The sequence below is a fragment of the Polyergus mexicanus genome, unplaced genomic scaffold (assembly GCF_030449975.1).
Source record: "Polyergus mexicanus isolate NDT 795.1 unplaced genomic scaffold, iyPolMexi1.0 SCAF_12, whole genome shotgun sequence".
Lineage (NCBI taxonomy): Eukaryota > Metazoa > Arthropoda > Insecta > Hymenoptera > Formicidae > Polyergus > Polyergus mexicanus.
This window is the reverse complement of record NW_027223332.1, coordinates 6433756-6450878: the sequence shown is the minus strand read 5'-3', so window position 1 is coordinate 6450878 and position 17123 is coordinate 6433756. Positions and strand designations below refer to the sequence as shown.

The 17123-nt window shown below is 29.2% G+C and overlaps 3 protein-coding genes across 5 annotated transcripts; 2 read left to right on the top strand and 1 right to left on the bottom strand.

The window, feature by feature from the left end:
- The first annotated feature begins 197 nt into the window (after window positions 1-197).
- LOC138938063 (uncharacterized) lies at window positions 198-6649 on the top strand. The gene is made up of 10 exons (XM_070304792.1): window positions 198-644; window positions 1291-1476; window positions 1554-1793; window positions 1872-2111; window positions 2210-2305; window positions 2383-2654; window positions 2803-2901; window positions 3011-3284; window positions 3375-3619; window positions 3699-6649. The coding sequence occupies exons 2-10, from the start codon at window positions 1336-1338 to the stop codon at window positions 3856-3858; spliced, it is 1767 nt and encodes a 588-aa protein (XP_070160893.1). The 5' UTR covers window positions 198-644; window positions 1291-1335; the 3' UTR covers window positions 3859-6649.
- Window positions 6602-10177, bottom strand: Pp2a-29b (Protein phosphatase PP2A regulatory subunit A). 2 transcript variants are annotated; one of them, XM_070304790.1, is made up of 10 exons: window positions 9876-10177; window positions 9340-9531; window positions 9008-9227; window positions 8748-8908; window positions 8517-8672; window positions 8101-8372; window positions 7826-8020; window positions 7485-7728; window positions 7174-7417; window positions 6602-6992 (listed from the first exon to the last, which is right to left on the bottom strand). In XM_070304790.1, exons 1-10 carry the CDS (start codon window positions 9957-9959, stop codon window positions 6988-6990), a joined length of 1773 nt encoding a protein of 590 aa, XP_070160891.1. In that variant the 5' UTR covers window positions 9960-10177; the 3' UTR covers window positions 6602-6987. The 2 variants fall into 2 exon arrangements, with proteins under 2 accessions (XP_070160891.1, XP_070160892.1); XM_070304791.1 differs by having other exon boundaries at window positions 6604-6987.
- Window positions 10178-10760: 583 nt separating this feature from the next.
- LOC138938187 (ornithine decarboxylase-like) lies at window positions 10761-16534 on the top strand. 2 transcript variants are annotated; one of them, XM_070304992.1, is made up of 10 exons: window positions 10761-10818; window positions 11408-11496; window positions 11979-12066; window positions 13284-13508; window positions 14489-14565; window positions 14841-15013; window positions 15128-15428; window positions 15529-15768; window positions 15873-16081; window positions 16289-16534. In XM_070304992.1, the coding sequence occupies exons 4-10, from the start codon at window positions 13325-13327 to the stop codon at window positions 16311-16313; spliced, it is 1209 nt and encodes a 402-aa protein (XP_070161093.1). In that variant the 5' UTR covers window positions 10761-10818; window positions 11408-11496; window positions 11979-12066; window positions 13284-13324; the 3' UTR covers window positions 16314-16534. The 2 variants fall into 2 exon arrangements, with proteins under 2 accessions (XP_070161093.1, XP_070161092.1); XM_070304991.1 differs by having other exon boundaries at window positions 13260-13508.
- The last annotated feature ends 589 nt before the right edge of the window (window positions 16535-17123 follow it).

Sequence of the window (17123 nt, the reverse complement as noted above, 5' to 3'; positions counted from 1 at the left end):
ATCTAAGGAATTTGCGTTTCAACACATCGGCAACATATAATTTCGTCGAATGCACATAATTTGATATATAGATATATTTAAAAAAAAATTCTGACAAAATTGGATATAATCGACAAATACAGATCTATCATTGGCGAGGGAGTTGGACAAATCAATTCTAATGCCTCATCGAAATCAGGCATTCTATTTTCGTCGATGGTGGTTTTATGACCGGAATTAGATGGTCTCTCAAGTAAAGAATTTATATCATCAAAAGGATTCAAAGCTGTACGAAATGCATAGGAATTATGGAGTATCAAGAAAAGATTCTCCGTTTTTTATCCGATGCAATTGTTTGGACGTGATTGATTTTTGATGGACTGCATCTCTGAAGAATTGAGGTCGATACGTAGCTTGATGCGACGTTTCGTTGCGCAGACAAGCAACAGTGACCAACAGCAACACCAACAGTGACCAGTGACCAGTGACAGTTGACTAATGTAACGCGTAACGCGACGCTTGTCCTCGCGTCATTCCGTACGCTTGTACTCACTTTGTACTCACGGCAAGACCTGTGCACAACATTAGGCACACAATATTGATTAATATTAATGGGAAAGAATCATCATTTTCCCGATAGGAAGAATTAATTTTGCTGTTCAAGTGTATGTGATGTTTATTGTTCGTTATCAGTGTATTTTATGCAAATTTTCCCTCGAGCGAAGTATAATCTAAATATATCAGTATATCTGTAGGAATATGTGAATCGATATCATTGTTGTTTTATCAACGAACTTATCTCTCTCTCTCGTTTTTATTTATTTATGTAAAAGATAAATATGAACAATATGTGATGTATATGTGTAATCGTGTTTTAACACAATTTTTTTGTCACATACAATAAATTTAAATTATTTTGTGCATAAATATTGGGTTGAAAGGAAAGTAACGTCGTTGTTACTTTTTTATTTTTACTTTTTTTTGTTTCTAATAAAACATACTAAAGTCCTCTATTGAGAATATTTACATTACTTCCCTTCCAACTTATTAATTTGTGCTGAAATTAAAAAAGTTTAAATAATGCTGAAAAAGTTTTTAAGATTTTTAAGATTTACTATAGATCTGTAATATGCTTTTTCTTCCAAATTTTTATCAATTTTTATCTTCAAATAATTCCATGATTCTAGGAATTATATTACAAATTTCTTGTACATTCTTTAGAAAACAATCTTATTTATTTTTAATATTGTCTATAATTTAAATGTACAATAAAAAGAACAATTAAGATAAGTGATTTGTATTTTAAAACAGTTTTCCAGAGATTGTATCAGAGCAGTTGCTCTGTATCGAGCGATCATGGAACAAGTGATCGCACTAAGTACACAAAATCCATTGTCTATATTAGTTAAATTTGGTATGATGGCTTGGAACAATAGTTGTGGAATTGAGAATTGCTCTGGTCATGGGGAATGCCACAATGGAACTTGCTTATGCGAGGTAATAATTTATTTTATTTCCTACGTTAAATCATCCCAAGATGATATCAATTTCATTTAATTATTATTTTGTTTTAGATTCAATTTGATGGCCCGGAATGTCATATTCCAAATCTAAGTTATTATGTTGCTTTTGCTACAATCTTTTTTTTATTAGCTTTTGTTTGCTTGATACAACTTGTCATGTGCATTGTTGCTGAATGGCAAAGAATGAAGGCACCATCATTTTTGAGAGCATGCAGGGTTACTACTCAAAAAGTGTTATACTTTGTAGTTTTTCTTGCATCAGTTATACGAGGTGCATATTTTACATCACCGGTATGTATAAACAAATATTATATTTTATTAGAGAAAATTTTTCTCACATATTTTAATACATTTTTAATGTTTTTACAGACTTCTTTCAAAGAAGGATGGTCCAGAAGTTTGCTATCAGCATATTATCCATTACTTTTGAGTGGATCATCATTGATTGTCTGTTTTTGGGCCGAAGTATTTCATCTCAGAGACATTCGATGGGACAAACCTCAGTTTTTATCAAAATCTTTTCTGGCTTTTGTTGTCTTCAATATAATAACATATTCCCTTCTATTAGCGGAATTTATCACAGCTCAAAAATATTCACAGGAAGATCAAGTAAGCAACAGAATGAAAAATAAAATAGAGTAATATGTATGCATACATATTTGATCAAAATAAAATTATTTATAAAATTCTTTTTCGATATCTTTTAGAGTTTCTATACACATGTATTTAATGGTTGTTATGCAGTGCTCCTGTTCATTGTAGTGGTTTTATTTTTGATATATGGAGTGGAAGTCTTTTTCAAGGTGTGTTTCTTTATATCATAACATTTTATATTATTGCAGCTCAAACTCTCAAGTTATTTATGATACTTTTAATTTAGGTTCGTGGTGGATTCTTAAATGAATATAGAGTTGCTTCCATTGCAACAAATAAACGTATAGCTGATGAAATAAAGGTCCATGCGGAGGATCAAGTAACAGCAAAATTATTCGATCCAGTTCCATCTACATCAGCAGAGCCTTTGCATATGCAACAAGTGAATACATCCCAACTACATCAATCAAGATTTGGATTACTCTCTCAAGCGTTTATGCTGTTCATAATTGTCGGTTTTCTATTCAGTGAGACTCTCAGTGAATTTTGGAAAACAAAGTAAGAAAATAAAGAGAGAAATATATATATATATATATATATATATATGTATGTATGTGTATATCATAAGTAATTCCATATATATAACATATAAGTTATGCAATATCTGAATTTGTCTTAACTTATACATTTTTATTTATATCTTTAGAGTGCCATTGTACAGCAGGAATTGGCATGATGTTGTATTTCGTGTTATTGAAGTTGGCGTAGCACTGTGGTTTCCTTGTGTTTTGTGGAATTGCATGAGGTATGTGAACTATATTTTTTACGTATATATTATATAAAATTTCTTTTCTTTTTTTTTTTTTTAATAATATACTTGCATATATTTACGATGTCATTTTTTAAATTTTTAGTCCGGAACAATTGTGGATTCTAAATCCGAAGCGTATATTGAAAAGATTGGACCTGGATCAGGGGAAACACATAAAAGAAATTGAACTGCAAGAAAAGAGTACGTCCCAAGATACTGCGTTCCTTTCTACAGACGCAGCATCAATCAATAGCAAAGATTGTTGGATTTGTTATGATAGTGATAGACAAGATGCTGGTCCATTAATACAACCATGCCATTGTAGAGGTGATGTAAGTGCTGTACATCATGATTGTTTGCGTCGTTGGCTTGTCGAGGTAAGATAGTTACTATGTCTAATGTCTTTTAGATAAAAGTTGCTTTTTGAACACATTGCATTTTGTAAATTATAATTTTCTCCTTTTTAGAGTTCTGTCAATGCTGACAGCCTCATTTGTAAAGTTTGCAATGCAAAATACAATGTTGAACATGCCAGTCGATTAGATTGGCAAAATAGTTTAACTCCACGCCATTGTCTACAAACTATTGCTATTGTTACCATGATGTGTGCATCTTCTGCTGCCGCGTGGGTAGTTATTCAACTTGTAGAAGGACCCATCATCAGAATGCTCGCAGCCGGAACTGCATTATTGATTATGTACGTCTGCATAAGGTAGGAGTAAATGCTAATCTTCTTTAAAATTTTAACATTGGCGTTGTTCAGTTTATGCAATTAAAGTTGCTTGTTCCAGATTCTTGAGCTTGAACACTGTTGTAGCATATCAACGGGCCAAAATCTCGTCGTTAAATATCGTTAACAGTGATAGTGAGAGTAGTGGGACTGCACATGTTACAACAATTAGTCACACAATTTCTGTGGATGTAACAAAATCGGATGTGGCTACAATATAATCTATACTTGCCATTGCATTATAAAACATAGGTATGCTTCCTTCTTGAAATAAATTCAAGATAGGAAAATTAAATAATAATGTAGATGTGTATATTTGTTTTTATAAACATAAACATATATATATATATATATATATAGTGACAAAGATTAAGACGCAGTACATTTTCTCAATCAGAATTTTTATATACTTTTTGTAAAATAACTTTGTTATTTTATAAAACGTAGATAAAATATTAAGAAGAAATGTACCATGCCTACAATTTCACGAAAGGATAAAACAGTTGCCAAACTTTTATATTTTATGTCTCCTGATTAATTGATTATACATAAAACTAATTTTGGGTATAGAGAGAGATCACATATTTTACATTATATATAATGTATATAATATATTGCATTACAAAATATTTGCAAGATTTCATAAGATGGATAAAAATAAGTTATATAACTCCAATTACTTTAATTATTTTGTTAGTATATTTTTTCTATATATATATTTTATATATTATATATTTCACATTCGTAAAGAAGAGTATCATTAGAATTTATCTGATATATCAACTGTTTCAAAAAATTGCTTTGAGAGAACTAGTATATATATAAAATACATATAGTAGTAGCATTCATCATAAGCAATTGTAATGTTTAAAGAGACAACGGTTTTTGAACATAGATATCAATAAGATATTATATCATTAGTGCAATTTATACCTAAGTATTTATAATTATGTGAATTAGGTAATTTATGTTAATTGAGTAACTTACTAATTGTTAATACTTATTCAAAAATTTATTGATAAGTATACGCGCGAAAAATACAAATATTATATATCAATAGTGTCATGTATAATAGTATACATATATAAGATCACACATTATACAGACACATGTAAAACTTGACAAGTAGATATTTTCAAAAATATTGATGAAAAAAATATTATTAGGCAAAGTTGCAGTGTTTCAGAATATATACGTTATTAGATATATTATTTCTATGCAATGCCCCAGGGAATTAAAGGATCGTTTTTTTTCTAAATAAAATTATATATATTTTTGAAATGCCTAATTACAATTCATATTAAAACGAATAATGATTATAGCCATTCAGTGCTAATCAAAGACATAAATACTGGAAAAGCAATTGTATTGTTAATATTTTCTTGATAGCTTCACATAGAAAAAAATAAATATTCGAAAAATATATGCGCTTTAAAATATTACAATTTTGCCTAATATAATGTTTTTAAATCATCAACATTTTTGAAATTATTCACTTGTCACATTTTACGCGGTTCACTCCGTAGATTATAACATAAATGCATAATAGGTTCTATCTTTCTTTTATATATAAATAATTATATACCTCCTTTGATAGAAAAAAAGGTCTGTAGATTTAATTTTACAAATTCTTTTTTATTTCCGATTATTGTATCCTTTTTTTTATTAAAAGATGTATTATTAGATTAAATAACAATCTATATAAGCTCATAATAAAAACAAAACTGCTATATTATAGATTATACTAAAAAAGAGATGTAATAGCATAAAATTGAAATGTCCCAGTTGTATGATGATGACTAAGAATTATGACTAGATTATATATCTTAAACAGTTAAATTAACAATTTAGTTACATTAGAATTTGCAATTACGAATATTATTTTATAGAGTGTTAAAATTAACATTGTTTCCTTTTTAAGGGTCTTTACATACATAAAATGTAGATAATATAATTTGAGTGCGTAATTTATAGTTACATATATATGAGCTATATACTATATACATATATAAACTGATAAAAAATTTTGAACATCTTGTTTAGGGATTTATTTCTTCTATAACGTTTTGTGTTAAAATAATAATGTATTATATATCATGTATTATGCTATGTAATTCTAATTCTATTGTTATTGATATACTAATAATTTTAAAGATAATTCAAGAACATTAATAATACAGTAATGATTAAAGATCCCATATAAATATTAAGTTTAAACTTTAATACAAAAAAACTCGGCTTATATTTTTTCTGGTATAATAATTATATTTTCTGTAAAACAATATTTTAAAAAGTTCAAGAAAATGTAGTATATACCATATATATAATATGGTTAATAGTGGTTAATACAAGTATATTCTTATATCATAAAAACATGAAATTGTGCAACAATAGTGTGCTCATCTGCAATAAGTAAATGAATAAAATTCATTTATTCCTTAGTACTCATTATTATTCTTATTATTTTATTGCATAGTAGTACATGTTAATTATGTTAAAAGTTATATATTGATTGGATCTTATTGTTTGGAGTTGTATCTGATATTGCTACATCATACTTTTATGCATATAAATCAAAAATTGTAACTGTTAGATAACATTTTATTCTATTTGATGAAAGGGTGTATTTTCTTTTCTTTTTTTTTACTATATATGTAAATCTAAAGACGAATAATTAATTTTTTTTTTATGTTATTGTATGGATAAAAGTTGAATATTATATTATATGATAAATATATTGTCCTCATAATACCGGTGTATCTTACATTTATAATTATCAAATTTAATAAATATATGTATCAGAAATTTATTAAACACAATAATAGTAATAAGCTGTGATAATATCGTATAATGTAAGATATCTATATTAATGGTTATATAATAAAATAAATTGTAACAAAAACTCATTTTCTCTCTCTCTTTCTTTCTCTTCTTAATTATATATAATAAATGTTTGAAAAAGCAGAAGTACAGTTTGTGAATAGGTATTTTATTGTAGAAATGATTCCGAGAAAGATATTTTTTATTGTATTATATTATTTTTTAAAACACTCGAGTATGTATGAGAAATACATGTTACAAATTAAATTGTATATTGTACTCATTAATGTAATAATAGGTATAGAAATACAACATAACTTAAGAAAAATATGATTTATATGATTTATTTAATATAATCTACTAATTAGAATTTATATGCCTTTGTGTCGCGTCAAAGTCTGCTTAATGATTGTGCATTAATATTACCTATTATCATGTATAGTGAAGTATTGTGGGATGTTATTTTTATCTCAAATTTTTAAGTTGAATATGTTGTGGATACATGATAAATGCATTCTATGTTGTTCAACCTACGCTGAAACATTAACACAATCAAAATTAAATATGATTAGAACAGAAAATAATAAATGATTTTCTGTTCTAATTCTACACACACACACACACACGCGCGCGCGCGCGCGCGAGCGCACGCACATGCGAATTTAGATAATTATTTATTCAATAAATTTTAACAAGGTATAGCAATATATTTTTACCTGCAATGCCAGCAATTGCTTCTGAAGCAAAGTACTTTACATCCACGTCGCTATCAGTGTTCAGTTTATCGAGAATAGGTTTTACTTGAGTCTGGACCGCTGAAGGTTCGAGAAAAGGTCCAATTCGTTGGAAAGTTTTGGCGACATTAAATCTTACATTTGCAACGTTATCAGTAGCCATTGTCAATACCGTTGGAAGCATTACCTTTGTTGTTATCTCTGGGCCACATACTTCAGCTAGAACCTATTATAAAAATTGTATAAATTGATTTTTGCTTTTTTGAATACATGTTATGACGCAATAAGCTTACATTAATGCAGAACAAGCATGTCATTCTGTGAAGATAGTTCTGATCCCTAGACATAGCCAAGACTTTGGGTATTACTGTATTCTGTGCCCATTCGGGACCAAACTTTTCTACTAGTTTTTTCAGATTTAAAGTAGCTGCTTCTCGAATCGCATAAACATGGTCCACCAACCAAGTCATACATAAAGAATTTAATTTCTCGTCAAAAAATTCTACTCCAAGCTGTCCAGCTAATAATGGCATATATCTAAAATGCCATAAATCAATAGTAAAGTATATTGCTATCTTATTCTTTTCTTTTGACTCCAATAGTATAAATTAAATAAATTAACATATATAATTACTCAATAATAGCTAGTCGCACACGCCATTTAGAATCCTCAGCTAATTCCACAATGGCAGGTAACAGGGATTGTGAAAGTTGTTGTATGCCAATAACTTCATTAACGCATTCCAGGTTACTAATAATATTGAGTCGTACCTCTGGACATTCATCTCTAAGCTGGGATAAGAATAAAGGTAATAGATGTTCGATTGTGCTGCAAAAGTATTAAACGTTATTATCAATCAATTGTTGTATCTTGTAACAATGTATCAAAATTATTTATTTTGTTTTTACTTATGCTTTCCAAGTATGGGACTCAATCCCATGATCACGCTTGCTAAAGCTGACTTTACATGTTGATTTGGATCTGCTACTAGTTCTTTAACTATAGGTAATATATTTGTCATTATTATGGACTCCTGATTAAATTGATCAAGATTCTGACAGAAATCGCGAACTTTATCAGCAGCTGCAGCCCGCACTTCTGCTTCAATATCCTTTAATAATACTTGAAATGCTGGCACAAGATCTGTTTTTGTTATTTCTGGACCAACGGCCTTTTGAAGCTGTAAAAAAAAAGTATATACATATATATATTCATCGATAGAAAATAAAATAATATATAAATTTCTCACATAAGAATATAGCATTCTTATATTCTCTAAAAAAAGTTTTAGAATAAAATTTAAGTTTTAAACAGCAATACATACATCTGTAAATTTGTCTGCCACCATATAACGAACGCGCCATGATTGATCACTAGCACATTGCCGAAGTGTAGGCATAACCAACTGTTCAACATCTTCTTGTTGTAACAATGCTGCAATACTAACACAAGCTTCAACAGCCAAAAGACGAACTGAATCCTGTAAAATTGTTAGTGCAGGTATAATAATCAACATGAAAAGAATTGGGAAATTCCATAATTTTAATGAACTTACTTGTTCATCCTGAGCAAGAATAACAAACATGGGAATTAAATCTGATTTAAGATATTCGATTTCCACAACTTTTGCAAATTCACCTAATTTAGAAGCAGCTGATCGGCGTGCCATGGGTGTATCATCCTGGCACAAGCTGCGAAAATGATTTCGCAATTCCGCTGTAAAATTCAAGTTTTCAACATGTTTTCATATTTATTCTGTGTTAAAAACTTATCCAGCATGGATTTGCAAGAGAGATAAAATTATTGTACAATTACCTTTGATTGTTGGACTCACTCTTGTATAGCAAACACTGAATAATCCACATGCTGATGTTCTTGACGTAAACCAGTCTCCTGAAGCTAAGCGCTGCACCAAAGGAACAAAATGCTCTTCCAAATCTGCAGGACTGTGTTGGCTTGCAATATTTCTTAAAGATTCCACTGCTTTATCACGAACCACAGTTTCTTCGACAGTGGCCAGAGATTCTAATGGTGGCTACATTAAAAATTTAGAATTTATATTTCTTTGATAGAACAAATAAGACAAATTACTGAAATAAATCTGATACTTATGTTAAACACTGTCCAAAAAAATCTATTGCTATTACCAATAAACAATGCACATATTCTGGTCCACCAACGAGAGGAGTAAATGTGCCGAGTTGCTCAGCCAATGCAAGAAGGACTTCATCTTCATCGTAAATAGTCTCTGTTAAAAATGGTATTAGCTCGCTCCGTGTTCGTTCAATACCTAATGCAAGTGCAATTGTTGATAGCTTCTTGATAGAATTGAGACGTAGCTGTAATGAAAAGAATAACTTATAAGAATGCTTATAATGTATATCAACATATGTAGAAATAGCAATAAAAATTGTGTCGTACTCTAAATCTAAAAATTTTTAATCTTTAAAAGACTTCTCTATTTTAAACAATTGCACCAACGCGTTTTCAATTCTATAAACTATTATCTTTGAGATCGTTATATATCGTGCACAAATTCCATGAAGGATATTACTAGTTTTTCTTTCCGCTAGTATCGCTATGTCGGCTTTGTTTAGAGATCAGATGACGGGAAACGAACATTTCGGAAGAAGAGGAGGAAATAGAAAATTCATTCTTCATAATCATCGTAAACAACAATTACCTGGACGTCCTCGTTTTTTAGTTCATCGATCAGAACCGCAATCGGGTAAAGGCTGTCGTCCGTGGTAGAATCACTCGCTGCCATTTTGCTACCGGACACACTGGCAATTTGGTGCGCCGCACGTTTCTAAAGCTTTCTCGTGTAGCGTTGACGCGTCGACGCCGATGTTTGCGTTTTCGAAGCTCGAGCTCGGATACCGTTCTCAGGGAAGGTAGCACGTATAATTACAGCATAATGTGAATTTTTTAACAATGTAGAAGTTCGCTCAAAATATATCTCGCAACTCCACGCGACTTCACGAATCACTGATACGTACTGACAATAATAATGACCCAATTCGCTGGCAGATGGCGTGATGGCGACTTTTTGTGTTCACAAAAACGCGAATTATATTGTTACGTACAATTGCGTATACGTGTAATTTTCTTTCAAATAATAAAAAATCTTTTTATATAACACCTTGCCTATAAATATCGATTAATATTACTGATCGCTAATCTTTAGATTTAGATTATGTAGATGGAGAGAAATGTAATCCCTCTTTTTTATCCATGTAAAAAGTATAATTTTTATATCGCAAAAGAATATAGTTAGAGATCTCGCTAAAATTCGAAAGAGTATTAACCTGTAAAATATCCATTTTCACGTGATTTTCAAGGAAAAATGTTATATTTTCGATCTCGTATTACGTTTATTTGCATAATGACTTCAAACGATTTTGAATCCTCGCGCTAAATTGTTCGAAACTGCTCGGTGGTTTTCGGTAGATTTCGCGCGCCCTCTCGACTTGATTGGCTGATATGAAAAATTTCACTGGCGCCTTTCATGCCGATTAGTTCAAGATGCTACGTCTGGCATACAGTGATTTCTTCTTCCTCTTTCAACGCGGGAACGACGCATCGTATAGACGTAAAGATTGCGGGCTTCGACAATATCCGCACAGGTAAGCCGACAAAGAGATAATCGAGCCAAATATATACGATAATTCGCAATAGCATTGTTTTTTTGAATAAATTGTGAGAATATTTAATAGTTTTATGGCATATTAGATTGGAATTATAAGAATAAAAAAATCGAGCGACTTTTTCGGATTAGATAGTCGGCCATTATGGATATTGACATGATATGAATTTACATATAAAATATAAATCATTGTCTCATAATACACATATATTTACAATAATTGCCATCTATTAAAATCATATTTTAAAAATTTTCGATCGCGTACGTATAAATACAGCGTTTGTGTAAGTAATCGATGATTTGTTAAAATCTTTGCTGTACGCATGTATATGTGAAGTTAGTCACATCGGCTAGGGACATCTCGAGCGCTTGTGAGATGCCGTGAGTTTCGGGTATTTTTCCCGCGTTATTTTCCCACCATAATCAAATACGCGTCGCCCGTCATTAAAGTGGGAAGTGCAAAGTGCTGCGCGTTCATTAACTATATTCGGATGTGATTAGGATATGCGTAATCGTAATTACTTGTTTTTGCGAGTGCATGCTTGATTGTGATTAATTGTTTTTACTAGTAAGTGCCACACGAAGGAGCGAAGGTGAAATAAGAGAGTTAGATGGCGAGATCCATGGCGGTATCAAGCAACGGCGGAGTAACCATAAGGTAAATAATTTATTATTTATTTATTATTATCTGTAAAAAATTTCTAAGGAAAATTTTAATGCGTATAATAATTATTTTTTGTGTACACTGTGTAACTCCATCGCTGCGTATAACATCAATGAGTTTAAACTTTAAACTATTTATTGTAATTTTAATTAGATAACGGATTTTGGGAAATTATTAAATAGATAAATATTAAAATTGAACCAAACGAATTTAAAATAATTTTCTGACGATTACTAATATATGTAAGTTTGCATTTAAATTTGCAATGATAATTCGTAATATTCGTAATTTTTACGTCAGTACTATCTAACATTGCGAAACGAGTTTTGAAAATAAAATTATTTAATTATATTGCATGAAATATAAAATTTAATGCATACAATAATATTTTTATAAATTTCAAATAATATTTTTAAAAAATATTTATTATTTAGGGCGTTGCTACAATTTTTTAAAATTTAATTTATATATTACAGATCAACATGCTGAGGATCCTGACAATCTGAGAAAAGGAAGTTTGAAAGAGACACCCGCTTCCCTGAGATGCCGGCAGAGTAATCCTGAGTGAGTTTTTATTATTTGCTGTTTTTTTTTATCAGTATTTCTTTTTATTGTTTCATGTGATTACGATGCATTTTAAATGAAAATTTTGAAAGGTTCTAATTTTTCTCTCAAATTAATTATACCCCGCAAATATATATTTGTTAAAATATTGTCTTAAATTTGATAAATAGTATAAAAAAAGATACATATAGAAAAAAAATTTAATATATTTTATATATATTGTTAATGCTACAACATCTATTGATGACCCTGATCACATCTTTCTTGATAATATTTGAATTTTTTGCAACAATGTTGTTGGTTATAATTGCAGACATCTATCACGCGAGCTATATATAACTTGTTTATATATATAAAATTTATTTATTGTACTTTGATGCATAGTGAGTGTGTATGTATGTATATACAAACTATACATATATGTAGTTAGCGCTAGAGCGCTTCTTCCATAATTTATCGTATACGATAAGAAAGTGACTGAAAGTTTTTATTTAAAAATATCTGAATATTTTTTTGTAACACAAAAAACTGTAATGCTCAAATTTCTGATAAGTTTTATCATGAGCATCATAAGAATTAACAATTATATTTTAAAACTGTGTTTCTTTACATATATCATATAAAACAATTAAAATTCTATATTTTAATGCAATATGAAAAGAGATAAAAAATAATAACATATCATTTAATCCTCATTTTAGTTTTATGTATATATGTGTGCGTACATATATATATTGTTGCGTCCCTGCGGGTATATAAACAGAGAAAGAAAAAGAATGAAAATTAATGCAGGAAATCTTATAATGAGAGAATACTGGCTTGCTAGTTAGCGCCGGAGATAAAAGTACCGACGAGATATTTCTCCTTTTTCTTCTCATTGTCAGAATCAAGTCTCTTTCGCGCGCTTTTATATTCGTATGCAATGGCATATTTTTGTATAGGAGCAGTATTGTTTACCTATTAAGCAGTGTTGTTATTCTATCGATGATAATAATAGATAAATGAGCGTGATGCAAATCTTTTTCATAATTTGTGTTATCATAAAAAGTGATTCTATTAATAAACACTTGCAGTAATTTTAAAGAATCTTATCGCTGAGCAAACGTAAAAATGAGTACAATCGCATTCAACGCTAACAATGCTTATCAGAATATTTCGAAATGCTTATAAGTAAGCTAGTTTTCTTCCTTCAGACACAGTTAATATATTTCAAGCAGAGACTTTGTTACGCTCGGATTGTGTCAATACTATCTTGAACATGTCAGCGAACAATTTTAATGAGATTAAAGTATTCGATGACGCAGTTGACAATATGGACATTATTAAAACTATAATCGATACGGAAAATCAAGAAAACGGTTTCTATATTGTAGATATAGGTGATATTATTAACAAACACCGCGAGTGGATTACCAAGATTCCAAGAGTTGTTCCACACTATGGTATGTTTATTGTACGTTATATATTATATTCTTCTTTGGTATAGAGGAGGATCTCTGTTGACGCGAATCTCGAACGAAATTTTTAGATGAATCTCAAGTCGAGCACCGTCACGAGTACGTAAAAAAATTTATCAAATCAAATCTTTCTATAAAGCAATTTTGTGCGAGTGAAATATAAAAATTAGTTGCCGCAGCATAGACATAACTTTATATCACAAAATCTTATGCAACAAAAAGAGGAAAAGAGGAGAGAGAGAAAAAGAAAAAAAGAATGCTCGAAAATTCTCTTGTTTCAAGGAGAATAGAATAATTATTTAATTATATAAATTATTTTTATTTTTATTAATTATTTGGTTTTAACTCATTCTCTTTACAGAGATACCAATATTGTTTTTATTTTAAATATCTTAACATCAAATCCGAGTTTTTTTACACACAGATATGCAAACATTGTTTTATTTTATTTAAATCGTAAGTATTCAAGATTTTTAGCATTCTAGTAATTATTTAATTATCTTGCTAAATGCTAATTAATTGCATTTAAATAAATTAATATATATAATTCAATTAAATGAATTTTTATTAAATTTCGCTATCCTCTGCCTATTTAAAGTTTAATACATAAAAACTTATTTATTATATGAGAATTAAATCAAGTATTGTGTAACGAATTGATTTATTCATACTTTTTCATGTTTTCGTTTATCTCGCTCGAAACTCGATCGCTATTCAGTAAAATGTGCATTCTCATTATAAAAAGAAAACAATCTTTTGCTATCGAAATATCGACTTCTAATAAGATATTGCAAATGTGCTCGACAAATGTGAACATGCGATCGTTTCAAGATCGATTCGAGGTTCGGTTTGACAATGTGGATATATATTCGATTTGATAAATCGACTCGATAAATTTAATCGTTTAAATTTTTTTTATTTAAATTTATACTGAAAGAAAAAATGTTTTTTTCAATTGATTTCAGCGGTTAAATGCAATCCTGATCCGACAGTAATAAAAATATTGGCAGCTTTAAATGCTGGCTTTGATTGTGCGTCCGAGGTAAATTATTACGACTTTTACTGCAATCTTATATATTCACTTTGTCACATTAAATTTGGAAAAGATCTTTATTATCTTTTCTAATCAAGAAGATTCTTTGTTATATTTTAAATTAAGTAAATTAATTATTATTTTCTAAATCAAATTTTCTTCTTCAAATAATAATATTTTTGTAATTTTTTCTTTAATATTTACATAAAATTTATTAATTCTGTAAATTATAAGCAAATTAACTTTTTTATAATCTAGTTTACTTTTAACATATATCATAACAGCAAGAAATCAGTCAAGTAATGCAATACAATGTGCAAGCTAATCGTATTATATTCGCTAATCCGTACAAATGTCCGTCTCATATCAAATACGCCAAGAAAGTAGACATTAACCAACTGACGGCCGACAGCGAATTAGAGCTTTTGAAGATTAAAGATCTTTATCCTGAGGCCAAGTGAGTGTATTATAAAAGATCACTGTGCGATATTATTCGTCATTGTAGCTATGATAACATCGTTTGCATGTTTTGTTTACATTGATGCTTCTGTATGATACAATAATCTGACAGAATAATCATACGCATACAATGCGACGCGAATAACTCAGAATGCAATCTCGGATTGAAATTCGGTTGCGAATCAGAGGAGGAAGCTGTGCGATTGATACGACTCACGATGGATCTCGGTCTGAATTTATACGGCTTTAGTTTTCACGTCGGTAGCCCATGCGGAGAGTTAAACGCATTTAGCAGGGGTATCGATACGTGCAGACGATTAATCACAACCGCTAAAACTATGGGCTGCAAAGATGTACAATTGATTGATATCGGTGGTGGTTTTTCTGGCGAAAAAGGAACAAATATTGACAAAGTATGTTTTTTTTTGTATGTTTATGCGTTTTTTAAATTCGTTTTACGTTATATACAATTTATATAGCAAAATCTTTGATTAATTTTTTGAAACTTTTTAGCTCGCCAATCTGATTAATGATGCAATCCAAGATCTTGATCCTAGTATAAGAATTATTAGCGAGCCTGGAAGATACTACGTTACTTCGGCGTTTACTCTAGCCACGTATTTACATTCTAAAAAACTCTCTTGTAAAAACGGTAAAATTACGAGAATGTATTACATTAACATTGGTACATATAGTTCGTTCATCGAAGAATTGTTGGGTTTGAAATCCAGAGTTCCGCAAATCCTCTTCGAAGTAATTAAATTTTTCTTGTGATTATATTATGTTATATATATTTATGTTGTATTTTTTATATATAGCTGTACAAATAACGTAATTAATTTATTACCGCGATTTAGCCGGTGAGTAACGAAAAATTTCTTTCGACTTTATGGGGACCGACTTGCGATTCGTTCGATGTCATTGTTCAAGATGTGTTATTGCCGGAACTTAGCCTTGGTAATTGGTTAATCTGGGAAGATATGGGTGCTTATTCTCTATCTTTATGCACAACATTTAATGGATTTCCAATCCCAACTGTTATACCGATTATTAGGAAAAGTCAATGGTTAGTGTAAATTAATTGATATTTTTCAAATGCGTCGTCTTATGGATATTATTTTATAGTTAGTATGGATATGCATAATATGATGATTTTACTTGGAATAAGATGTTTCTAAATTTATGAGTTATCTCTAAAATACCTCGTATTAATATAGTCATACAATTCAGTTTTATTTTATTTTATGATTTAATAAAATAGTTAAATTTTCAGGGAAAATTTAACAACGAGAGATTAAATTGATGCAAAGACTTATGAAATTTATAAAATGGTCCGAGTCAATAGAAAAAACGGGTTACATTGAAAGCTGTTGACAATAACTCTGAATCAATAAGTAAAAGAAAATTAGAATAATTTTTGTTTATTGTTGATTAAAATAAATTTTCTTAAACGCTTTGTATAATATAATAATTATCTATTTTTTTTCAATATTATAAATATATTACAAAAATACATATATATTAGTAATCATATCCCACGATTTTTAGTGGTAATAAATAATAAAAATTATTAATGTATGTAATGAGTCTTTTAATATAATAATGTTGGTTTTTATTTTTTATTCCAAGATTTAAATATACCTTTATAAAAAAAATATGAAATAATATGAATATACTTTTATAAAAAAATAATATGGAATATTCTAAAAAAAAAATAAAATAAAATAAAAAAGCATTTTATTAAAATAAAGAATAATATATTATTTATTACTTACGTATTGTTATAAATTAGTAAATACTATAAACTGTTTAATTTTTTGATTATGTTACAGTATTACTGTAATTATATAAATTTAATAAAATTAAAAAATGTGATTGCCTTAGAAAATTGTATGTAAGGTGGTATCATTTATTAATCTTTATTGGTAAATTCCCGATTTAATCGATTATATCTTATTCATATTTTATGTGTTAAAATACTATTATATAAATATTTAAAAAAGATAATATTAAAAGAGAGATATCTTCTTCAAGTATAGAGAATAAACACATCTTAATTTATATAATACACGTATGAATGATATTGTATCAGTGTGTTTCTTTTCCGC

Excerpts from the sequence above, each read along its gene's own strand:
- Pp2a-29b (XM_070304790.1), bottom strand. The coding sequence starts at position 9,959 with ATGGCAGCGAGTGATTCTACCACGGACGACAGCCTTTACCCGATTGCG. Across the intron at positions 9,228-9,339 it reads AATATGTGCATTGTTTATTG|CCACCATTAGAATCTCTGGC; the intron begins GTAATAGCAATA and ends TTTTTAATGTAG. Across the intron at positions 8,673-8,747 it reads TTCTTGCTCAGGATGAACAA|GATTCAGTTCGTCTTTTGGC; the intron begins GTAAGTTCATTA and ends ACAATTTTACAG.
- LOC138938063 (XM_070304792.1), top strand. The coding sequence starts at position 1,336 with ATGGAACAAGTGATCGCACTAAGTACACAAAATCCATTGTCTATATTA. Across the intron at positions 3,285-3,374 it reads TGCGTCGTTGGCTTGTCGAG|AGTTCTGTCAATGCTGACAG; the intron begins GTAAGATAGTTA and ends TCTCCTTTTTAG. Across the intron at positions 3,620-3,698 it reads ATTATGTACGTCTGCATAAG|ATTCTTGAGCTTGAACACTG; the intron begins GTAGGAGTAAAT and ends TGCTTGTTCCAG.
- LOC138938187 (XM_070304992.1), top strand. The coding sequence starts at position 13,325 with ATGTCAGCGAACAATTTTAATGAGATTAAAGTATTCGATGACGCAGTT. Across the intron at positions 15,014-15,127 it reads GATCTTTATCCTGAGGCCAA|AATAATCATACGCATACAAT; the intron begins GTGAGTGTATTA and ends ATAATCTGACAG. Across the intron at positions 15,429-15,528 it reads AAGGAACAAATATTGACAAA|CTCGCCAATCTGATTAATGA; the intron begins GTATGTTTTTTT and ends GAAACTTTTTAG.